Genomic DNA, 23,780 nt, shown 5'->3' with positions numbered 1-23,780 from the left:
TTCTGTAAGCCCACATAAACAGAGCAAGATGTGACATTCTTTGGTTTAAAGTGGCTTTTATTTTATATGGAGAAAAACAGTAGTAAGAAAGTAACAAAATTAAAACCTGCCTGAAAGAGTACTGGGCAAGTACTATCCTGTAATCCAGAAATTCTCCAAACAAAAAGGTGGAAAATCTTTTAAGACGTGTCTATATTGCGAGATGCTGAGATGTTCAGGGTAGTAAATAGCTATGCTGATTTAAAAAATAATAATAATTGAAATAGCCTAGTGCAGAGCAGCGAGCAGCTCCAGTCAGGGTGCACTGAGGCACATGTTTGGGGCAAAGCAGCAGGGACACCTTGGTGGTTTTGTCCAGGTGCAGTTGGAAGAAACAGGTGTGTATGCAGCTGGCATGGGGGCTGCAGCCTTCTCCCGGCACCTAGTCGTATGGACATGTCTTTAGGTATGTAAACATGCCATCTGTATGGAAAACTGGAAATCCAGTTGAGAGAGGATGCATACCATTAAAGAAAACACCTTCCACGCCGGCTTTTAGTGAGATGCAGCTCTTTACTTTCTGGAACATGTTCTCCTGAGGTTGGACTAGATTTCCAGGGTGAAAACTTGGCCCTGTTGACCTCAATGGGACAAAGAGCTCATCCTTGATGTCGCAGGCTGCTCCAGACTGGGAACAGGAGGCTGTGCCCCATTTTCCTGCATGCCCCTCTACAACCACCTCGCCCCACACTGCCCCGACTTGGCCTCTGCAGTTGGTCCGGACTCTAGGATTCAACTACGATCATACTCAGGTTGTTGCAGAAAATGACCCTCCCGTCCTTCTTGCTGCTGCATTCGGGCTGACAGAGAGCCTCTTGCAGATGCCTCCGCAGAGCCGGTGGGGCCGTGCCCAGGAAGTTTTTCGTCCCCGTCAGGAAATCCATCATTTGGCCGCCGGCCGGGTCCCCCTCGACAAAGCACTCGGTGATATCCCAGCCCGACGGGAACTCATGGACGCGGTACTGGATGCCGAGCCTCCTCAAAACAGCCGTGATGCCATCGGAGGTGATGTAGTGGCCGCTGTCAGTTGAAGGCAAGCAGTGCCTGTACTTCTTCCACAAGCTGGCCCACCCGCTGCTGTCTGCAGGGCGGGAGGAGAGGTCAGTCCTACAACGCCAAGGCAGCCCAACACCAGCCAGTGCAGTGACTGAATGGGGCTGAAATGCTTGCCGCTGGCACGGACCTTGCCAGGAGCAGTAGAAGGGCTTTCCCCTCACCAGAGTCCACTCGTAAAGATAGGCAAAACCACGACCACCTGCATCCCTCCCTCCAAAACTCTCCTGTTTCAGTGAAACTCCCAGGTGACCATTACCAGCATTGGGTTTGTCTGGAGCAGGGAGTGCACACAGCTATATCAGTGCACAGAGCCTGCACATGCATGTTACTCCTTAAGTGCCCCTTTGATAGAATGCTGCAGGCGTTTTTATGCACTGAACCTCATTTTTAACATCCAAAAGCATATACATGAAAAAGTCTGTCCCAGATAGCAAGAGAAACAGCCCCCCAGCAGTGCTGGAGGGAGGTTTAATGTCGAACATGGGGAATTGTGTTTTGTCCACTATGCCATGAGCTGGGAACTCATGAATGGCACATTGGAAAAAACACTTTTTTTTTTCTTTTAAATAAGTATGATGAGTTTAAAAGTGCCTCTTTTTCAAAGCCCACAGCTCTGGGCAGCTCCCCTTGTCCTGCTGGGTTTTTAGCCATCGCTGTGCAAAGTGCCCCAGAGTTCAGGCTGTCTTTGCATGGTGCTCATTTCACCATGAACAAGGACTGGCTTTCCTCCAGGAGTAGCCACACTTCTCTCTAGCCAGTAATTTCATGGCAGGAGGCCTCTGCGAGGTATGGAGTCATTCATCTACTTTTCATGCAGGGAAGCAAGAGCACACAGGTTACATCTGTAGTCTCATCAGACATCGGGGTCCAAGAGACTAAGCCCATGGTTGCATGCTCCCTATATAATACAATGTTTGTTTTGTTTAATTGTGATGCAATTACTGCTACTGAAATCCTGAGGCAATTACTGGTAGCTCTCATACTCGATAGCCCTTCAAAACACCAGCAATGATGCCAAAAATGAGATGCCCCTCTTACCTGACAAAATTATGATCAGGAGTTTACCCTGGTGGTCGAGGCAGCTGTGGAAAAACTTGATGGTATTAGGAATATCTTCCACACGGTACAGCATCTGGAAGGGAGAGTTGCATGCAGCCATTACTCCTCCTGCGTGGTGCAAGAGCCCTGCAAGGGTTTAGGCCCTCTCTATAGAGCTGGTGCTTTACACGACTTCCCAGTCGCTGCCCTCCCAGCGCCGCCCTTCAGGCCCAGCAGTGTTGTGGCTGCAAGATGTGTGCATCCCTTTAATCAGTTTTTAGGCAAGTTCTTCACTATTTTTGCTGACTTCCCACGGCCGAGGCCCCTGTGTGAGAGTGCAGATACAGATACAGATGTTCACTAATATTTCCATTCAATGCCATCCAAATTATTCTGATTAGGTCAAAAAACTCCAGCTTTTTGAAGTGGCAAAGCATAATTGTTGGTCTCTGTGTGATGTTTTATGCGTCTGTCCGACAGTCCTGTTTTATCACCCACCATACAGTTAAACCAGTGAAAACCAGAGACCAAAACCTGGGTGGATCAGGAATGAGGTTTAGTATTTGTACAGCTGCTGCAGAAGCTATTGCTTGCTGGAGAACTGTGTTCATCCCCGGTCCCCCCAACATCCAGCAGAAGGTAGTGTTGAAATGTAATACTCCTATATTAAAAAAATACTTCCTTACCTGAATCATATGTATGAAGTCAAATTTCTTGTTTATGCATTTCTCTTTCACCTGTTGTTCATACTCCGAAGAAGTGAGCTGGTGCCAAATAAAGGAGACACCCTGCAGATCTGGAGCTTGATTAACCAGCTCTGTTTAAAAAGTAGAAGAAAAAAAATCACAACAGCAGAACAAATCATCATACAAATCAACGGTTCTGGCTGTACTCCAGGCAGTGGAGGTGGCCCAAAGAGCCTCACCTTTGTAAGCAGCCACATGCTGTGGGTTGGGCTCTACAATTTCGTTGTTAATAAGGACCCCTGGATGTGCAGCCTGCAGGATCCTGATCATTTTCAAATCCTGTTCACCTATTCAATAAACACAAATTCATTATTTAAAAAAACACTCGAATGGTGATGAAAGGATGCCAGTGCACCTGCTGCTCGGAAATCCCCAAAGCAGAAGTGAGGCACTTTCTACCTTGCATGTTGGCATCTCAGACAGTAACAGCCTTATCTCGATGTCTAACTGCTCAAGTTAACATATACTTAGAGATAAGGCTAAAAACAAGGAAGAAATAAGCAACTGAGCAGAAACCTACTAATGGCAATACTCTGGGTCATGGGAGAAACAGGTTGAAATAATCGAAGATCAATGTTTAAAAAAAAAAAAAAAGGAATCATTAGTTTTCAAGAAAAACACAAAGTTAGCACGAAGGCAGGGAGGGATTTGGCACGGCTGTGCAGCTTTGCCATTGGCACTGCCCCAGGGAGATGGCAGCTGCCTTGCCTCAGGTGTGACACTGCTTGGAGACCTGGGGGTCTGCTAAAGGTCTGTCCTCTCTGGAGCCAGGCCACATGGTCCCAGCTCTAGGAACCCATTACCCAGTTGTTACCTTCGAGCTGCAAATATTCACTGATCTGTGGCTTGAGCATCATGTAGGTGCCCTGCATTTGGAGCTGTTGGTGCTCCTCTGTCACAGTCTGAGCTCTGGGGGAGCAAGCCTCAGTCTGTCTTTCTGTCCTAGAAAATACTCAGCCCCTTTCGAGGTGATGCAGGTCACCCTTGTTCTCTGTCAGAAGGGCTGTGATGCACCAAGTGTACAAAGTCCATCTGGTTTGTCTGGGACTATGGAAATAAACAGAGGTGACAGCCTTCAGTGGATCTCTGCGAGGATCCTGTCTGTAGCTGATGGCGGGGCCTAAAAATAGTCCTGCCCACGAAAATGTCACACACAGAGGGCTTGACATGAGATACTGCATCTTCTCTAGCCTTTTAATGGATGGACATGCTATGAGGAAAGCTGTCATCTTTGACAGGTGTTACATTAAACAGAATTCAGGGAGGGAAATACCAGCCATGCCGGCACTGCACTGACATCCAAGGAAGGACGTGTCTTTTGAAATTGGAGAAAGGTACCCAGCACCCCTGAAACATGTGGCAGTGGCAGTGCAGGGCTGGCCAGAGGCACAAGGAAAGAGGCTGAGGCTGCATCCATTGAAGGCAGTTTCGTTGCTGGCACTGGTGTTACGGGTGAGCTGGAGCAGAGGAGTTCCTGCTCTGAAACTCTGTATTTTACTGTGTGTTTTTGCTGATGCACGGGCAAGGGCATTATCACCTGCTAATTCAAAGACTGGATTAGGGAACTTTACAGAGTTTTAGAAAAAAAACAACAAAACAAAACAAAACAAAATCACTTTTAAAATACCCTTTTGCTGCTGAAATACACTTCTGCCACCACCAGAGGCTCCAGGGCATGGGGCAGCAATGCTCTGTGTGAGGAGCCCACATTTGGGAACTGCTAATTGCTGGTGCTCCCCAGCCCAAGGCACTGCCAGCTGGCATTTAGGACTGTAAATTGATTCAACCACTTGCTACAGGGATCTTCCTTGAACGAATGGTTACATAAAAATCTTTTTTTTTTCATTTTCTTGCTTTGCATGGTCACCGCCTTCCTACAGGTTGAATGCTTTTGTTGGTAGAGGCAGGTGGGAGCTGCTGGCTTGAATTTAGAGAAAAGATGCAGACACCTTGAGAGTCTGTGGATAAGACAACCATTTCACATGCTCTGTGAGGTCAAACAGGATATTCCCAAGATCTCTCCCTCCACCCCCCAAAAAAAAAAATAAAATAAAAATAAAAAGAGAGAGAGGGCTCAGAAGGTGCAATAAAATGCAAAGATGGTCCCTGGGGACTCACCATTTGACGCTGCTCAGGTTTCCCCATCCACAGGCTCATGTGCCTCCTGCAGAAAACTGGGGAAGCCAAGAGCAACGAACCACATCAGGGCACTGCCGAAATGTGGCAGCCCCACTGCAGCCGCAGCCCAGCCGGTCACTCGCCGAGAGCTGACAGCCAAGGTGCTTGCACCAGCCGCGGGGAACAAGGGCTGAATGAGCAAGCGTGGCCAGGACCAAGCAGCAGCCTTTCAGGATGCGGAGCGGGTCACATTCGCCTTTAATAGTTCAGTCGACAAAACTGATTTCAGCCGCGTGAAACTGGAGTCCAAGCCTGAGAAGGTCAGGGATCACACATGACCTTTCGCTCGGTGCCACGCTGGCTCACTCCCGTGCAGCACGCACAAGTTCGGCTCAGGCAACCTCGGCACGCTGCAGGGTGCGAGCCCGTGCCCCTGCCAGCCTGCCTTAGGGCTTTTCTTTCCCATTGAAACTTCTTCTGAAGAGGAAATAAGGGAAAATGAGGGCAGTGTAAAGGGTTCGCCTTTCCCTTGTGCTTTCTTGGAGTCAAACAGAATTTCGGTTTTATATTACTTAATGAGAACAGAGCGTAATTGAGAACTGAATGATTTCTTCCTCCTCACTCTCTTATATGCTCCAACATATTCCCAGCTGGAGAAAACAATCACTGCTATTTTCTTCTTACTCAGGAAAACAATCAAAACAAGTGAGAAAAAATCTTTCAGTAGGAAGTATTAACACTTATAATTCAGTTGAAAATACTTTCTAAAGCAAAATCAAACTCTGACAAATCAACCTGCTACTTCTTTTCTCTATTTTGTATTTTCTCCCGGTTTCCCTAGGAGCAAAGCTGCATTTTTTTTTCCAAAAAAATGCATTTACAACAGCTTTATGGTTATTTCTGCCAAAAGACTTTTCTTCTCTGTGGGAGGGGGAGTAAATACCATTCGCAGTTAAACCCCTCTTATCACCAGATAAAAACAATAATAACAAAGAAGCACATCTTGAAGAAGCTGATGAGGCCCCGTGGTAATGGTTGTGGCCAGCCCCTGTTCATCTCCGCTGGTTGAGCACCACCTGCAGCCAAACAAAGCCCAGCTTTCACCTCTGCAGACCCTGAAGGCAATGCACAATGGGAGGTGCCTTTGGGTGGGAGACCCTAAGACAGGACCTTTGGGTGGAACAAACCCCAGGTGTCTGTAATTCCTTCCGATGAGGTTTGATGGTGTTCTCCTACCTAACCTGGAGGACTCCTTGCTTTTAGACATACATAGTCAGGAGAGAATCATCAAGAGGAAGGTATTTCCATGAGGAATACTGTTATTAATGCTTGAGTAATTCTCCCCATTGCCCAGAACCTGGGTAGAGCTTTCCCTTACCCCCAGGACCCCCATCCCCCAGCATCAGCTGTGCTGTTCAGCTCCTTACCTGTGCCGCTCCCCACGCCCAGAACATTTATCATCGATTTTCCATTGCCGAGACTGAAATTACAAGTACACGTTACTCAACCACACTGTGTCACACAACTCTGTTTTAATTCTAATATCTTGGATGCCACATTGGCCCAGGAATTTTACTGAAATGAGTCACATGAATTGAGATGAAAATTCGAGCATCCCTGTGGAGACCAGCTATAACTTATTTCTTAGCAGGATCTGGCCCTGTGTAAGCAGGCTCATATTTAAAAGTACAGTAGGCAGCAGGGTATAGTGTTTCTCTTTCCTTGCCAGAGTTTTCTTCAAGCTGTGGCTGGCACCATGCAAAACAGCCTCGAGAAAACCTGGGCCTGGGGTTCGCTTTGCAGGGAGTGAGGCTGTGCTTGGCCAGGGCTGCGGGGACAAGGTGAGCCGGGGCAAACCTCTTTGTCCTCAGGAGACAAGTCTGGTTTTCTGACATTGGCTATAAATGCTCAGAAAAAAATCAAAAGTTGGGCTATCCAGATAACTGTAAATATTCTCTTTTCAATATTCACCTTGGTTTGAAATTGGGAGCAAAGGTCAGAATCTTCAATATTTTTGAAGATTAGAATCCCAGAATTAGAACCCAGAATTAGAACCCCAGATTAGAATCCTACTAAGCTGCAATGTTTTGAATTGGTCCAGCAAACAGAATTGTTTAAAACTCACATAAAAAAATGCTGCGTTTCAATTTTCCCCAAATAATTTCTTTCTTTATTATTGCTTCTATTACTTTAGATAGATAGTTAGGCAGACAGACAGATATAGATACAAGCATCTGAAGTTACCTGCCTAAGTGCTTTTCTCAAAGGAGAATACAGTTTCTACAACATCCAAAAATTATCCAGACTTGAAAGACTTTTCTTGTGGTTTGGATCTAGCCTGTTCTGAAACTATCTGCAGTCACACAGGCTTAATATGTTACATCAGTACTTCACAAAACTGATTATCATTTGGTACTTAAGCAATGCAAATCGACTTAGGATAGAAATAAGGAGGTCTTAGGGGATTGAGAAAAGCAAGAATTAGTCACTAGAACAGAATTAGAGATGTGTTTCTGTTTGGACTGATGTGTGATGAAGTCCCAAAAGCAGGCATAGAGCACAAGAGGGAGCTTTCTTTTGAAGAAAAAAAAAAGGAGGGGGAGAAAAAAATCCAAAAATCGTTAATCCTTTGAAAATCAGCTAATGAAAGCAGATGGACATGAAAATAAGGTCTTGATTCTTTCCCTAACATAAGCTGAGAAGCAACACAATATATTAATTGAAATTGCATGTATACTTGAGACATTAAACAGAATATCCTAAAGACCACTATTAAGGGACTTAAAACTGAAAAGCATTAAAAGTTCATTCACGCCCCAGAAAACCCTTAAACATGTTTGCTGACCCTCATGCACAGGTTGCCCTCCCCAGATAACAGATGGCTTTCACACCTCAGAGGACGCGCTCCTTACCCTGCCATGATGCGAGGCATTTCTTCCTTGTTGAACTCATCCATGCACTGGTGCTCCGTTGAATGATCCAAAAATGACTTAAAGGCCTCTACATACTCCTCAGCCGTGAGACTTCTCATGGAGGGGACCACATATAGCTCTTGAGAAACAAATATGAATTGTGTGTTAGTGACTTCCAGGCAAATAAAGGATCGAAGCACTTACCTTGTGGAAGGAACCAAACCAAACCCAGCCCAACCCAACAGAAGCCAGAGATTCGGGAAGACAGAGGACACGGAGCCCAGGAGCCATCCATGCAAGCGGGCTCACACAAAAACTTTCTGTGTGTTGACACTAAAGGTGTGAAAAATATTCTTTGATGCCCTTTGACACCAGTATATTTGTTAAGTCACCATCAGTACCGCAGGTTGCCCTGAGGAAATGGCCCCATTATTTCCTGAAGATGCTTAGCTGGATACGACTTGATTTGCAGAAAAGGAAGTGACTGAAGTACTAAAGGCAAAGAACGAGAAGGCTCAGCAGGTCCAGACCTGGAAGGGCTGTGGCTCTTGCACATACTGGACAGCGTAAATGAAACCGCCAGCTGCTGGCACCCTTGCTATTGGGGTGATGCAACACAAAAACGCACACCTGCAGCTGAAGCAAAAATAGTTAACGCCATGCGCCTCATTTCCGACTCTCGTTGGCGTGGGACAGCAGTGCTCTGCTGGGTAAGTGAATTCCCTGCTGGAAGTTTCAGCTCATGGCCATGAGGGCAGATGGCAGCAAAAGCATTTCAGCTGAATGGGCTCATGCTGAAGTGCAGGCCACCAAGACTAGGATTTGCAGCTCTGAACAAAGGCCCAGGGCAACTCAAGAAGATGGAGGCAGTTATCGCAAAAACACACTTTCTTGCTGTCTCATCCTAATGACGGTAGGGATGCAGTGGTAGTGCCAGCCTCAACATCTGAGATTGGCGTTAAAAAGGTAGTGTTTAGAAAGAAAAACAAAACAAACAAAAAAAAAAGCACAAAAAAACAGCTTCTCCTCCTAAACAAAATGAGAATGAAGGACAGGACAGGATTCAGCAGAGCATCTTCATCCTCATTTTTGCCTTTTGAGGAGTTGCTTATTGAAATTCTGCTTTTAGTTGCTATTGATAAAAAAACTTTGTGTGTGTCATACAGGACTGTGCAATCTTAACTGGACACCTATGCTCTTTCCAAAATCACATGTCCCTGGCTGCTGTTTTTCTGCAAGGTATGAATGGTGATCCAATGTATAGCCCTATTGGAGGAAAAGGTATCAATATCTAACCTCAGCACTTTGAACTATACCCTAGTATATATCGGACTTCCCCTGAACAGTATTCAGTGTAGTATCCTGTTTTTTTGTTTGCTTGTTTGGTTTTTTAACAACTTCCAACTCTGTTTCCAAAACAAGATATATTTGTAGTGATAGCAAGTGGAGTGGGTAGTTTACTTTAATCTCCTTTTTGTTTTTTTGATTTTTCTCCCAAATACCTGAATTATCGTGTGGAGCTGCCAGAATCTCTGCTTCAAAGTTCATGCTGGGGAACCTATTCCTGTAAGGAAAGTATAGCACTTCGGTTATTTGAAGAACCTGTACGCTTTTATGTAGCTGCATTGAAAATGCAGAACAAAAGGAAGATACTCCAGGACAAATTGTCCTTGCTCAATAATCAATAGTGTTTGTGTTCTTTTAGTACAATAAAGTCAGAACTTCTTGGTTAGCTGATCACCCAGAAGTGTCACCGATGGAGTGGCCACCTGCACCACTGCTTGTCTGAGATGTGCCGTGGAAGCTTTTTCTCCCTCTGAAGAATCATTAACCAGTCAATACAGTGGAAGGCATTAGATTAACTGATATTACACACTCTGTGAAGCCTTTAATCATGAACGGAGTAGAAGAAATAACAGTGAAATTAGGAAAAGGCTATAGTGAGCTTCAGCATCTGAAGTGAATTGATTGGCCCAATGTTTCAGTGTTTGTTTTGCTTTTGTTTTTTAACTTCAGTTTTTCTTGGATGCAAATGTTACTTGGGTGAATATTAGAAGACATAGGATTCAAAGGGCAAAAGGCAAAGAAGTCATTGTACCATTGCTATTTTCATTCAGGTAATGTTTTCATTCTTAAAATAGGTTTTTTGGTGGTTTTTTTTTTTTTTTATGTGTGAAGATTTCCAGCAATGAAGTCACATCTTCATTTTCCTATGATAATGTGCTACATCTATGAAACAGGGATGAGATACCATTTCAGGAAGTATGAAATGAAATTGAAGACCTCATTTCTACAAAGAAAGTTTTAGCATAAAGCTACCTATGCAAAGTCATCTTCTACTTAACTGCATTTCAATATGGAGAAGCGCAACAAGATTTAGGAGTGATATTCCTGTGTAACCTTGGTTTAGCCATATTGCTGCTCCCAAAGCTTTGTCATTACAAAATGCTTCATGACAAACAGTCTGCAAAAGCTGTAAGCAGCCCTCAACTCCCCTCTGCCAGGGAAAAGCTCTCACATGAATAGGAAACAAGCCAGGGGGTGGAAAAGAAAAATGGGAGTCTTGTAGTGGAGGCTTTGAATCACAAATACACAATGACTGTGCTAGCAGGTAGCATGGAAATGGGCGCGTGTGGAAATAATGCACTGCTTTGGTGAATGAAGGAAAGAAGAGACTAAGGTGTCCCAGAATACTTGGAGATGCTGGGGCAGTGCCAGGTTCCTTCAAGAACGGTCCATTTCATGAGTTCATGGCCAAAATCCTGTAGAAAGAGCTCCCCTGACTCCCATGAGGCAGATCAAGGGTCTCAGTTCTACCATCTTGATCTCAAATCTCCCAGAAAAGGCCCTGCAAAAGTTCAGCAGTAATGAGCCTGAACTCAGCCTCCCTCCATGAGCTCCAGCTTGGCTGCAGGCCAGTCCCTCAAATTTCCACTCGACCCTCTGACCTCATCCGTCTCTGCCTGTCAAAAGAGAGGACTATTTTGCCCTCCCTGCTGGCATAACCAAGCAAGATGGTTTTCAGAATAAATCTCCCACTAAAATGCTGAGAGGTGGCATGGTACCCCCTGCACAGAGATGGTCCGGGGACACGTATTCCATTTCTGACCGGTCAAATGTTTCCAGCCATCCCAGGAGACCTGCCAGGTGGCCCGGACAGACTGTGCAGCACAAGTATTCACCAAGAAGGATGATGCCAAGTTAATTCTTCCACTGAGGTTTTTGGTGTTTCTCCCCGGGCAGGGTTTCTAAAACTGCTTAATTCTTGTTGCTGGGAAGGTGGAACAGGCTTACTTATCACTGGGAATAAATGGACATTCTCTAACATCCAGATTAAAAATAGACTTGACCGTAACAATTTGGGCTGGAGCTGCCCATCCCACAGCTAGTCCAGGACTCCGAAACCCACTGGGAGCACTGAGCACGGCAGCCAAAGGCTCCCCCTGGCAGCAGCGTGGGCAGAGGCACAGGGAGCCTCCTGCTCCTGCCTCCCTGGAGGCTGACTGAAACCCCAAACCACGAGCCCAGAATCTCTCTAATTCCATCACCACTAAACACAGAGAATCTCTCCACAAATCCACCATCCCTCCCAGGGCAGGGGCACACGTACTTTCATTCCCAAATCACATGCGTCCCCATGTTGCACGGGGACGCCCTTCCCAAACCCACGTACCTCTTCATCTCGGGGGCCGGCTCCATGGCTGGGGCTGGAGTTGGGGGTCTCCCCTCCACCTGGCTGCGTGTGTGTGGTGGCAGCACCGTGTGTGGGTGCCCAGGTGCGGGTGGAGGCCAGCGAGGCTCCTAGGTGAGCATTGCCACCGGTGTCCTGCTCTGCGCCAGCCGCTCGCTCAGCCCGCGGGGACGTTGGCGGTGGCCTCTTGCCGGCACCTGTCGGGACAGACAGCGTCACTTGAGTGAAAACGGGAAACCCGAGCCCCGTGCGAGCGGTGACGTCCCCAGAGCCGTCCTCTCTCACAGGGGACGACAGGGGAAACGCTTTGGCAAGGAGCCGTGCTGTTTTTAAGGGGGAAAAAAGGGACAGATTGAGGCCTTTACAACTCCAGTGGAAGTGGATGAGGGACATCAGCCACCACCAGGCAGACCCGGGGGCTGTTTTATGCACTTTTTAATTTGCTTTGAACTCTGCTTCTCCTTCGTGCTGGCTGCCCCAGCCCTGCAGTGCCTCCCACCGCCATCCCCAGAGAGGGGGCACAGGGAAGGAGCGGGGACATGGGGACATGGGGAGGGGATGCTGGGTGGCCGGGGGCCAGCAAGCACAGCCTGCTCCTGCCTGGCTTGTTAAACCACAGCAGTTAGATCCTCTCCCTGAGCTAATGGCAGAAGGCACATAAATCCTGCTCCCTTTCTCAGCGTTCACCCCAAAAGCCCTGCGTGCCCCACCCCAAGGCGCAGCGCTCAGCAGGCCGGGCACCGCGCAGCCTTACCTTCCTGAAGCAACAGTGAACTGTGGGGAAACCTCCAGCGTCTGGGAGCTGCAGGGTGCTCGGAAAGCTCCGTGTGGGCTCACTGGAGGCTAATCCGCCCCTTGCCCGCCCCATCGCCCCCCTGCCCGCCGCCGAGCCGCCGGCATTAGCACACAGCAGCGGCCTTTGTTCCACGGCACAAGGGACAAGGGCGCCTTGTGCACAGCCCTGCTGTGCCGCCAGCCCTCAGAGGAGCCACAGCTCCGGGGGCTGGACCCTTGGCACGCTGTGCTTTTGGGTGTTTTGGCAAGCCGCTGACTAAATCCGTGCTGAACTGTGTGTTTCGTGCAAGTAGAAAGGTTGGGGTTTGGACTCCGGGGGGTTGCAGTGGGATGATGACTGAAGCTAAGGCTGGCCTGCTGGCAAAACAAAGCAGCACTGTTTCCCTACAGGCTGCAGCCAGTGTGGGGGCTGCTGGCCCTTCAGGAACAGGTCAGCCACTGTTCCTTAGGATTTGATATTACCCACAGTGTGCCTTGCCCCTTCAATGTCCCCTTCTCCATCAGCCTGTGGAGACAAGCCCCAGACCTGTGCCTCCACATAACTGCATTTGGTTACTTGGAAATCCACGACTGGTTTGACACGACGTTGCCCAGGCTGGGTTTGGGCTCACGGCACGGCTTGTCGAGCCACTGGCCTGAGGTGGGATGCACCAGGGACTCACCCCACCTCCGAGCTGCAGCTTCAGATTCAATTGGGACACAATGGGACAGGCGGCTGGGGATGCAGGGAGCGCGGTTTGGGCACATGTGCCTCAGGTGCCTGCTCCTGGTGCCCTTGCAGCTTGTGGATTCAGTTTGGGGCTGACCGCTGTTAGAAAATGGGGTTTATGTAATCTGTGCTTTGTTCCACTCCAGGTCAAGCACATACACCTGGATTGCACTGTTCCATGTTGCCCAGGTGCTGGGCAACAGCTCTACCCAGAAAAAAAAAAAAAAATTAAATCCCAGTTTTCTACGCCCTCTTGCTTCCCAAACAGTCCCACTTGGGATTTTTTGATATTCTGTCGTTGTTGTTATTGTTTAGAACTGTGAAGATTTTAAAAAATCATAATCTGGCCAATTTCACTTTGGTGAGTACATGGAATTTCAATGAATTTATCTTCTAACATTGGGCAGCGATCAGCTTTTAGGATGATGAATGTCAGGAAGGCTCTCAGCATTTTTACAGAGCTCCTCATGGTATTTTTAGCCTATTTTTAAAAATCTCTTAACTCTGTTTGGAACAATTGATTAAGGTCCATGTAAATGCAGCTTTTATTTTATTATGAGCAGAGCTCTTTTATTCCTTAGCATTTTTTTTTTATGGAAGTGTTTTCATCAGGTAGACATTTTCTGTTTTCTAGACAAAATTTCTAAGGTAAACCCGGCAGTTTTTATATTCTCCTAAGTGAAGGTGCACACGTGTTATTCTACATTAGGCAAGATCTGGTGCAGAGTAAGATAACTAGCAATTCTGTAGTTAATAACAAGATTTCTCATTACAGAATAAGTTTTATTTTACATTAATCCTATTAAATATTTAACGGATTCCAGGTAGAATCAAATCTTGGAGTTTAAAATGCACTATACGTGTATGCAAATTTTTTCCTTTAGGGAAAAGAATATGACTTCTGATAAACACTGAAAAAGCAAAAGAAGTACTGGTTGTAAGAGGCAATTGTCATAATCCACCTGGGCCCTTGGGGCAGTGCAGAGCCCTGAGCTTGGGCAAGAACCCATCAGGTTCTGGCTGAGTTAAAACCTACATTTGTGGGAGCTACCCGAACTGGACTTAAACCTCGATTAGGACCACAGTTAGATTTCGGTTTCAGTATTTTCTTCGTTCAAGGAAACACAAACATATCTCAATGCCCCTGTTGGTTGCTCTGGATATTAAAAACATCTTCTCAATTTACATTGTTTCTCTCATTTGCCTGAAAAAAGCCTGGATGGGGTAAATCCCCATTACGTATTTTAACACACGGCAGCAGCATGTCCTGGTCCCTGCACTGCAGTGGTGACCACCTGCGTGATGCTTACAGAAGAGGCAGGGAGCATTGTACTGGGAGACAAGCAGCATGTGCCCATGCTGGCTGGGAAGAGGAGACACCCTTGTGCCTGCCCTGGTTTTTGCAGAGGGAGCCTCAGGGCACTCCTCCCAGAGAGTGCCCCTTTTCTGGAGGAAAACAAACCCAGTGGCATTTCATTTCAATCTATCTCCCCCAAAACTGAAGCTTCTAGGTCTGGAGATCAATTTTTTTTCTAACACAGCCCTTCCTGCCTTTTCATTAAATTCTGGCTGCTGGTGCAGTTCTTCCAGAGCTTTTAAAAAACCTTTTTTCAGACTATTTGACTAGAGGTCATATCTCATGTAGCTGTAATTATAGAGCTAAGGCGAGGGCAGAGGGGGAGTCTAATGTGACCGCCTCCAAAAAGGATACTTGATTCAAGGTGAAGACCAGCTTTTGCTCTACAGACCATAAAGCATTTAAAAAATATATCTCTGAGAGCAGAGACAGTCATGGTGAAGTGTGTCTTTTACCCTCAGTAGCTCACAGGTCTTCAACGGGGAAAATACGCTCAGAATTTCAATTTCCACGGCTGTACTTGTGCTGCTGCCAGCCCCGAGCAGCTGGAGACCGGGGAAGGGGCTGGGACCTGCTCACCGCACTTCATCGGCGGGATTCAACACATCTGACATGCAGTGCCCCAGAGCAGGGCATTTTCAAACACCTGTGTACAGAAGTGTAAAGGCTTGCCAATGGAAGAGCTCTTGGCCCTGCTTCAAAGTCAGCTGTGCGAAAGGTAAGGCCGTGGAGACTGAGCCTTGAGAAACGCTCCTTGAGCAGGGTTTCTGGTTCAAGAGAGCCTGAAAATAAGGTACATTTATGGGAAGTTGGAGCATTTGTAGCTGTATCGCAGAAATACAACGCATCTAGGAGCTTTGTCTCAGCCCGGCATTTCTGACACAGGTATAGCAATGTGCTTCTCCGTCACTTGGCAGGTTGCAAGGCATTAACAGGCAGGGGAGAAAACGTCCCCACAGAAGGACCTGTGGGCGCTGGATTTATTTTACCAAACACAGCGACCCGCAGCCACTAGATGGTGATGCAAGGACACTTTTCTGCTCTTCCTCTTCCCCTCGGCTCTCCCTTGGTAGTGCTTGAGGCGGCCTTTCCCAGTAACGTGGGCTGCTGTGGTCTTTGCTTTTTCTTTTTAGGCACTGACAGAGGTCATTTGGAACCATATCACTTGCTGACTTGCCATCCTGCGTAAAGCAGGCCGCAGGCAACAGTTGCGACGCGATTACTGCTGGCAGAGTATTTTTCTCTGCGTCACGGCTCAGCACCGGGAAGGGCAAAGGACTTGGCTTTCAGTTTGCGGATTAGCCTTCTTTTATAGGCTGTGGAAAGGAAAAGTACTTTATATTGAACACAGTGGGGAAAAAAAAGGGTTCTCAGGAAAGAGGTAATCTCTGAAAATGGCCATAGTTCGGAACATTTACCATGGAAAAAAAGTCAGGAGATTTTCCTCAGGCTCAGCAGTCAAATCTCCAGGCAATTTTTTCCTCCTGTGAGACTGGCATTTGCCCTATTAATAAGAAGAGAAACACGATCAAAAAGACTGGTTTGGCAGTGGCACAGGCAGGGTCAGCCCTGGTCTGTAGGGCACGTGGGATACGGGGACACGCAGTGCACGAGGGCCCCTACGTGCACCAGCCCTGGCCTTGGGCTGCTGCACTGAGCACCCAGCATCGGGATGTTGGTGCTCTCGTTAATTCCCAGCTCCCAGAGTCAGGTGAATGGGAAAAAGCTCTCCTAGCATGTTTTTAATGGTTAATTTCCATCCTCTGGGGTATGATGGGGCACCCTAAAGATGACTCGTAGAATCCTGGGACCATAGAAAAGCTCATGTTGGAAGGGACCTCAGGAATCACCCGGATGCTTTGAAAGAAGTCCAGGCACGGGTTCATTTAAAGGCAATTTCATGAAAGCTTTCAGCGGCTGGTGAGTAGGGAAAGGGGAAGGGGAGTCAGAGTGCCTTGGGCTGAAAAATCAGCTCCGACAGGGAGTCTGAGAGAAAAGGCTTTGGTAAGTACCCTAAAAGCAAAATAATCTTGTATCAGAATGATAAATCTAGAAGACCGGGAGAAGCATTCGCATATTTAAGTGACGAACTGTCCTTCTCACTCACTATGCCTCAAGCACGCAGATAAAGCCATCAGTTCATAGCAAGCCATGATTTCAGAACTGGGGGGCAGAAGGAGAGGAAACTGCTTTGTGTTTCAAATTGCTTCTCCATGAGCTGCTAAAAATTGATTGCTAGGTTCCATTAAAGAGAAAGAGAAGTGCTGCTGCTTTTTTGGGGCTCCCCACTGCCCCATGCTGCCCCCAGCCTGTCCCTTGGGTGCTGCAGGCGAGTCCTGCCCGGAGCTACCTGCAGCTCCGGCAGGGACTGCAGCAGCCACACGGTTTTCCTCTGTATTTCCCCCCCACGCTGCTTAGCAGTCTCCTCATGGTGACAACAAAATGTCTGTTTTCCAGGAAACCATTTGAGCGTTATGGATTAGCCATGGTAGGCACTTGCAGACCTCCATAAAGCAGGTTGACACGCTCTCCGGTGTATTACTAACTCGGCTGAAAAATTGATCAAAACTGATAGAGTTGCAGGGCCCTGAGTCCCTTTACAATCTGCCGCTGTGCTGCTCGGTTCTGGCAGAGGCAGCACAGCTAAACTGGGTGGAAACTCCTGCCTTAATGCACCTTAATCCTGCCCTTGGCTCTGGCACAGCAAGAGCTGTGGTCCCAAAATGGGCAATGTGCAGGATGCGCCCCAACAACCGCTGCTCCTCCTGGGGCCAAGCTCCCCACAGCTCCTTGGGAGAGACTGTGTGAATTACAGAAATGTCTGAGAAACTTAAAATTGTGGGAGTAGGCTTCCTGGAGAATATCCCTGCAGCACAGGAGCTGCAAGCCCCTGGCAAAATACTTTTTCTTTTCCTCTCTGCCTCCTGATGGCTCCCCTTTTGCTACCTGGGATTATTGGTTTCTGGGAGCAGAGTCTGTGTTTTCTGGGGTATTTGTGCTTTATTTCATCTCAAGATTTACTGCTCTTTGGGAAGGCAGACAGATATCCATTCCCCAGACATCGCCTATGTCCCAGTCCTACCAAAACTCCTCCTGTTTCTGTTTGCTACTTACAATTTGATTTTCACTGGAATCTCAAGTGAAGACTGAAAAGACTGACTTAAAGAGCTTCCAAATGAGGTGGCAAGGATACAGAGGATATTAAGATAACGTACAAAGGATCAGAAGTGGAAGAGATAACAAAGTTGAAGAGGCACTCACTGCCAGTCCTAACACTAAGCATGCAACCAGAGCCAAAATGGTCTTTTGTGCTCACTCTCTGGTGCTCTTTGTACTCATGGTACAGCTTAGAGACTTCAGCAATGTTGATTAAACATGTCTTTGATGCAATGTCAAACTATTAATATCATATATACTTATTAGAGGCAAAAATTGCCTTTGTGGGCACCGATGCAACAACAAGCCATGATGTCCTGGCCCCCTATCCATACCCTTGCTCTCCCACCCAGCCTCAAAACCTCATTTCCTTTTCCCCAAGCAGTTTTTGAGCTAATTCCCCGAGCAGGGGCATGACCACTGACCTGGGAGGTGGGGAAGAACCCAGGAAGGTGTGACAGAGCATGGCAGGACCAGCACCAAACGTCTCAGGAAAATCAGTGCTCGGCTCTGGCACCTGCTCCTCCTTAAATAATACATACGTGGGTGAGCTTTCCTATAGTGAAGATGTTTTCCATCTCAATTTCTAGTATCAGGTATAATGAGAAAAATTAAAATTCAGGTTTTGTTACCAACACTTTAATTATCCAGTGTTATCAAGTTGTCACCAGGCCTTTAATTATTTTTCAGTTTATGCCTATGATTGCTTTAGTGATGTTAAGGTAGATCTGCAACTGTAATAGAAAATGTCTGAGTTCTTTACAATGCTGAGGATTGGAAATGATGAAGTTAATAAAATTCACTCGTCTCCTGTGTCATGAGCTATCATCAATACAGTGTTCATCTGCAGCTGGCATGCTATTTAATTATGCCCTTTTGGTACCAATAAACACTTAATAATATATTCAAAATGAGTAAACAGGATATAATGCTGTCCGTGATTTTGCATCTACTTACAGATTGGGCACAATACCATAAAGCCTCACTGCCAAACCTTCTCAGCAGTGGACTTCGCATTTTGGACACAGGCGTGACGCAGGGAGGTTATTTGTGTGCAGGATGTGTGCGCTCAAAGCACCTGTAGCACTCCGGAGTTGCAGCAGAGGTTTCACAACTGATTAACACCATTTCTGTGTAGAGTTACCATTGTTTACAGGTGTTTTACTGGGCCAGGCAATTTTGACTCAGCAGAATATGATGCAAAGAATGAAACTTTGATTACAATGATGAAGCTGGTACGGAAACTCTTACAAACCTTGCTAGAACAGCAAAGTAAGGAAATCATGTCCTGTTTTACACCATGTTTGAGCACCTTGAAGATAAACCAAATAGAGAAAAGCCTCAAGCACCCAGCATCTCTTGCCCGATGGCTCCCCATCACCACCCAGCTTACTCATCCCACTGGAGGTGGTGACAGTCCCCTCTGCTGCTGCTCAAACACGTAATTTGGCAGTGCTCTTTCTTACCATACAACAACACTTCTTTCCCAGAATTAATGAGCAGCTGTATGAAATAACATTGCTAACCAGCACCTGCATTTCCATCCCGGAGTACTTTCTGCAAACAAATTTTACATGTTTGAGATCAAAATTCTTGTCTAATTGCCAGTGCCAATGTTCCTGAGACTGTGAAGCAAGGGTTGCTAACATGCTGCCCGTGTGCTGGAGACCACTGCATGCTTTACACCACTCTTCTCTCTGCTAATTGACCTAATACCACACGGAGTGGTGAGTGTATTTGCATCCCCTGAAGGACCACAGCACTGAGCAGTGTGCTTTTTTGCATGCCAATGTACGGCTCTTCCTGACAGCTTGGCTCACAACTGGTTCCTCCAAAAAACAACTGTGCTGCACAGATGTGGATCATTAGTGCCTGAACCAGAACTAACTTCTCAGAAAATTGTACTTATTGCAGGACAAATTGAGTCTGCTATGGTAGAAGCCAGAATAATTGCTCAGGGGACCACGGGGCTTATCCAGCAGTTAATTCATTATTTGTACCTGCTTGGAGCCAGGATAGAAACAGCAGGCAAGGCGGCAGCAAACAAGGTACAAACTCCAGTGTCTCAGGATCAATTTGTTCAGATAAAGGCTTATTGCCATCACGGCAAGGTTGCAAAACACCTCTACAAGCACTTACCGGTGGGGAAAATAAGAGGCGGGAGCTGTTTCACCACAGTCCTTTAGTTTTGTGATGAGACATGCGAGCTCTCTGTGCCTATAGCCATGACTTGAACGCAATGAATGCTGTGTTTGGGGCTGTGCTGCACCTTCGTGGGCACCCCAAAGTCAGGGCCTGGAGGGGGAACACAGCTTTACTCAATTTCTACTTTTTTAATACTAAAGTACTTTTAAAATACTAAAAATATCCTATTTTGGAGAACAGTCTTACACTCATGTTGTCTTAATACTCATATTAGCTTATCAAATCTACCATTGCTTAATAATTTTGTAGATCTTCCCCACCCAATGCAAGTATGGGAGAGAGTTTTTTGGTTTTGTTTTGTTTTGTTTCGTTTTTATTTCAGTAGGGAGAATAAGTTAGTTAACATAATATTGGGTAGATTTATGGTATTTGTTCTGCACCTTTACACAGCCATTTTTACCAAAGCAAGTGATAATTAATCTGATTGTCCCCTGTGTATTTATAGGCATACTGCAGATGCAGTCATTTTTCTGTCCTCGGAAAATAAATACCTCCCATGTGGAAAAGCAGTTACCATAAGAGAGAGAGTTTGACTCAATCAGGGCACCCACATTGCACTCTATTAGCACAGCCACTTTTCCATCAGCGACCAAACGGAACAGAAACAAATGCAATACGGCCTCACGAAGCACAGTGGTCGGAGAAACACCAGCAGCAGAAGAAGAACAAACCCAGCCCGCACCAGCACCGCCGCCATTACCGGCTGCGGCCCAGGCAGCCGCCCCCACACTGCGCCATGGTCAGCCATTTTGTGACTCGGGTCGGTGCTGGGCCTGCGCCCGAGCTCTGCTGGGGAAGAAGCTGAGCATGGGGACGGGAGAGCAGCGGTGCCCACCCCTGCGCTGCAGGGAGCCCCTGGGGGCATTTAATTTGCCACGTTTTAACCTCGAAAGCGAAACTGTTCTCTTAAAGGTTAAAAATATCCGGTATTTGGGAGGGAACAAATGTAATCCGCCTATGAGGCAAGGCTGAGAGAAGGTTTCACCCTCCTGAAATCCTTCCAGAGCCCAGGTGGCCAGCACTAGCTTGCTGTCCCTGACAGAGCACTGGCACTGCCACGAGGTTTCCCAGATTTTGGGACCTCGGGTCAGCCCTGCTCCGGCTGCTGTGAGCCAACGCTCGCTTCCAGCCGGGAAGCAAAGTGCACTCCCCATGCAGGCGGGATGTGCTCCCCCTGAAGAGGTTTCCCATCTAGGTCCATTTGTGAAATTGGCCATTTGATGAAGTAATTCAGAGGCCAGGCCCCACGCCCACAACCGAGCAGCACCGACATTTTGGGAAATGGTGCTGCCGGGCCCGAGCGCGCCCCGCTGCATCTTCATTCAAGCGCCTATTTAATATGCATCACGTTATGGGGGGACGTTTTTATGGGAAAAACACAAGTGCTCTCACAAAATGACTCAAGGGCAATAAAGCATAAATTGTCTTTAAACCTGTATAAAGGATGCTGAAGTCACAAACAAGGCATAAAATAATATGGAGTTGGAAAGCACTTTTTCCTTATTAGGTTTATCAAAGAAAGGCTAGCCTGGCAAGCTTGTTCTATCAAGCAAATGGATGTGGTAAAAAAAGGAAATGAAAATTCTGATCCATATTCATTGTCTCGGTGTCAGCAAGGGAGAAAAAAGCTCCACTTTACATTTTGCTTCGCTTTCGAAAGCTGATCCGAAGTTTCACAGACAAAGTAATCAAAGCTGATAAAGAAGCAAAAGAAAATCAAAGATAATTAATAGAAACAAAGCAAACAGCAGAAGAGGCCAGACAAAGTGTCTAATATTAACAAAATACAAAACACAGGACGTGCTTGACTGCACAGAGCAGCAGCTCTGGGCACTGACAGAATCGTAATAGGGAGGTTTCTTTCCCAAAGTCCCCTGCACTGGCTCGCATATTGTTGTTAGCACATCAGCCCCCTGGTCCTCAGCAGCAGTGGGGTTTATCCTCAAACTTGGGACATGCTTTTCTTTTCTGTTTTGGTTAGATTTTAATGCGGTCCTGCCAGCAGGACCAGAAAAGCCACACCACAACCCCATCACACCCGTGAAATAGAGCCGGACGATTTCCATAGTGAAAGGGAAAGTTGAATCCAGCCAAGCCCTGGGCTGCTCATTCTGCATCTGTGACACTCCTCACTTCATTTCAAATATCACAGCATTGGGCTTTTATTTTTTCCCTACCTTCCGTTTCTTCGGTTCACACAATTGCATGAGACTGATGGCTCTCTGGGTTTTAGAGTTGTATCTTCCTGGCTGTCATGGTGATGGAAATAAGGTGATGAGCAGTAAAAGCACTAACATTATATGGAAAAATCCTCAAAATGTTCATTATTTGGGAGAGTCAGCCCTAATGATTTGTGAGAGGGGTTGCCAGTTCAGCAAGTCTTATGATTTCTATAGAAAGCAAATCACAGCCGTGTGAAGTGGGCGCTGTAGATGGGATCCAGCAGGCTTATCTTAGCAGCCATTCATTTCTAAACAGTGTTCTGCCAGTACATCAAAAATACTGCACAACTTTGCAAAATGGAAGGATTTTGGATGGGTTTTTCTGGTCACAAATGACCCGCGTTTCATGAACAGGAATGACAAAGGACTGGGAATTTGATCCCATCATCCTTTCTACAGCCTTCTGAGTGCAATGAACAGATCTGTACTCCTTTCCCTTACATCTGCCTTCGGTCCCATGGGCTCATCAGCACAGATTTTTGTGGACAAAGCTTGATGAGATTGTGAAATGATGCCAGCACCTATTCCTGTAGAAAACACAGAATTACTGCAGAGCAGTTTATGTAAATATACTCTCTTTCCTCAGAAGAGGACAGCAGTTTTAATGACAAATTGAGTGAAATCTCACTTGGCATGAAGCAAACAAAATAGTAAATATTTCAAGTTAGTGCTCTGTGGTGACAGAGACCGCATTTAAAAATAATTGCTGTGGATCTGCCATATTAGACAAAGAAATAGAGTGACAACGCAACCGTGATGTGACACATCTGTATTATAGCTTTTCATCTCAATCCAGATTTTAATAGCCTCCGTCAGCTGATTGCATTAGGTGTACGAGTGTAACATTTTCCACCAGTCACCACTAGAGAAGAACTAGCAACCTTGTGGTGCCTCCGAGCAATGAGAAACCTGCCTAAATGTCATTGTTTCTGCCCCGTAGAGTGGGAGTTGGTCATGGGGTAGAGCTTACACAGATACCTATCTCTGATGCTCCTCTGCTGAGTCCATTGCAATAGAAACCAGATCTAGAACTGGGGCTGAGATATAAAACCGTGTTTTCTCCACTCTCAGACTGCCAGACTCTGCAAGATGAAGTGTTTTGCCCAATTCAGACGTGGTGGTTAGAGGAAACACCACATAGCTGTAAGTTTCTCTGGCCTGACCCATCTCTGCTGTGACTTTGTCTTGCAGTCCCTCACCGCGTCTGTCACGGGAGAGACAGCGCAGACACGCTGCCTGGGTTTCAGCAAATGTGCTTCTTACACCTCTTAAAACAAGCTGTTCAGCTACAGCAGCTGAAACACAAGTAGTCACTGGTGCTTTGGCTGTGCTGCAACTCCCACGGTCCCACTTAGTGTGCGGTGGAAGAAACACTCTCACAGTGAAATCTCTCCTGCAAAGTCCTCCTGCGTCTCGCTTACCTGAGGACAAGATGTCAGCTGCCACTGTGAACCTCTTGCATTGTTTTTTTCTCAAAGCATGAAAGATGATTGATAAACTAGATTTAAATCTCTGTTGTTTCTCAGAATTGAAACCACCTGTACTTCTGTCCTCAGGTGGAGGTCCCTAACTACTCCAACTAAATAAATTTGCATACACTTGCTCTACTCAATGTATGTAAGCCAAGAAGCTTAACCCTTCTGCTGCAGGAGAGCAGCTGCAAACCACATTTCTTGTGGCACACTTGGTGTAAGTAAATCACATACTTTCCCAAATGAGGTGGTTTTGCATCGATG

At 46.6% G+C, this 23,780-nt stretch overlaps 1 protein-coding gene across 3 annotated transcripts; it reads right to left on the bottom strand.

Annotated features, from left to right (window-relative positions):
- Positions 1–39: 39 nt before the first annotated feature.
- Positions 40–13,185, bottom strand: HNMT (histamine N-methyltransferase). 3 transcript variants are annotated; one of them, XM_080599278.1, is made up of 9 exons: positions 12,355–13,142; positions 11,583–11,797; positions 9,412–9,473; positions 7,910–8,048; positions 6,425–6,477; positions 3,059–3,166; positions 2,820–2,950; positions 2,134–2,227; positions 40–1,120 (listed from the first exon to the last, which is right to left on the bottom strand). In XM_080599278.1, the coding sequence occupies exons 2-9, from the start codon at positions 11,606–11,608 to the stop codon at positions 765–767; spliced, it is 969 nt and encodes a 322-aa protein (XP_080455404.1). In that variant the 5' UTR covers positions 11,609–11,797; positions 12,355–13,142; the 3' UTR covers positions 40–764. The 3 variants fall into 3 exon arrangements, with proteins under 3 accessions (XP_080455404.1, XP_080455403.1, XP_080455405.1); XM_080599277.1 differs by having other exon boundaries at positions 9,412–11,797; positions 12,355–13,185; XM_080599279.1 differs by lacking the exon at positions 9,412–9,473 and having other exon boundaries at positions 12,355–13,107.
- Positions 13,186–23,780: the final 10,595 nt, after the last annotated feature.

This window comes from Anser brachyrhynchus (genome assembly GCF_964034855.1).
Source record: "Anser brachyrhynchus genome assembly, chromosome: 7".
Classification (NCBI taxonomy): domain Eukaryota; kingdom Metazoa; phylum Chordata; class Aves; order Anseriformes; family Anatidae; genus Anser; species Anser brachyrhynchus.
The sequence above is the reverse complement of the archived record's forward strand: the minus strand, read 5'-3'. Positions and strand labels throughout refer to the sequence as shown.

What these genes read in the sequence shown, in the direction of transcription:
- HNMT (XM_080599277.1), bottom strand. Translation starts at nt 9,535, where the DNA reads ATGCAGCTACATAAAAGCGTACAGGTTCTTCAAATAACCGAAGTGCTA. An exon ending in AGCTCCACACGATAATTCAG is followed by an intron (nt 8,049 to 9,411) that starts GTATTTGGGAGA and finishes TTGTTTCTCAAG; the next exon opens with AGCTATATGTGGTCCCCTCC. An exon ending in GCATGTGGCTGCTTACAAAG is followed by an intron (nt 2,951 to 3,058) that starts GTGAGGCTCTTT and finishes CTTTTTAAACAG; the next exon opens with AGCTGGTTAATCAAGCTCCA.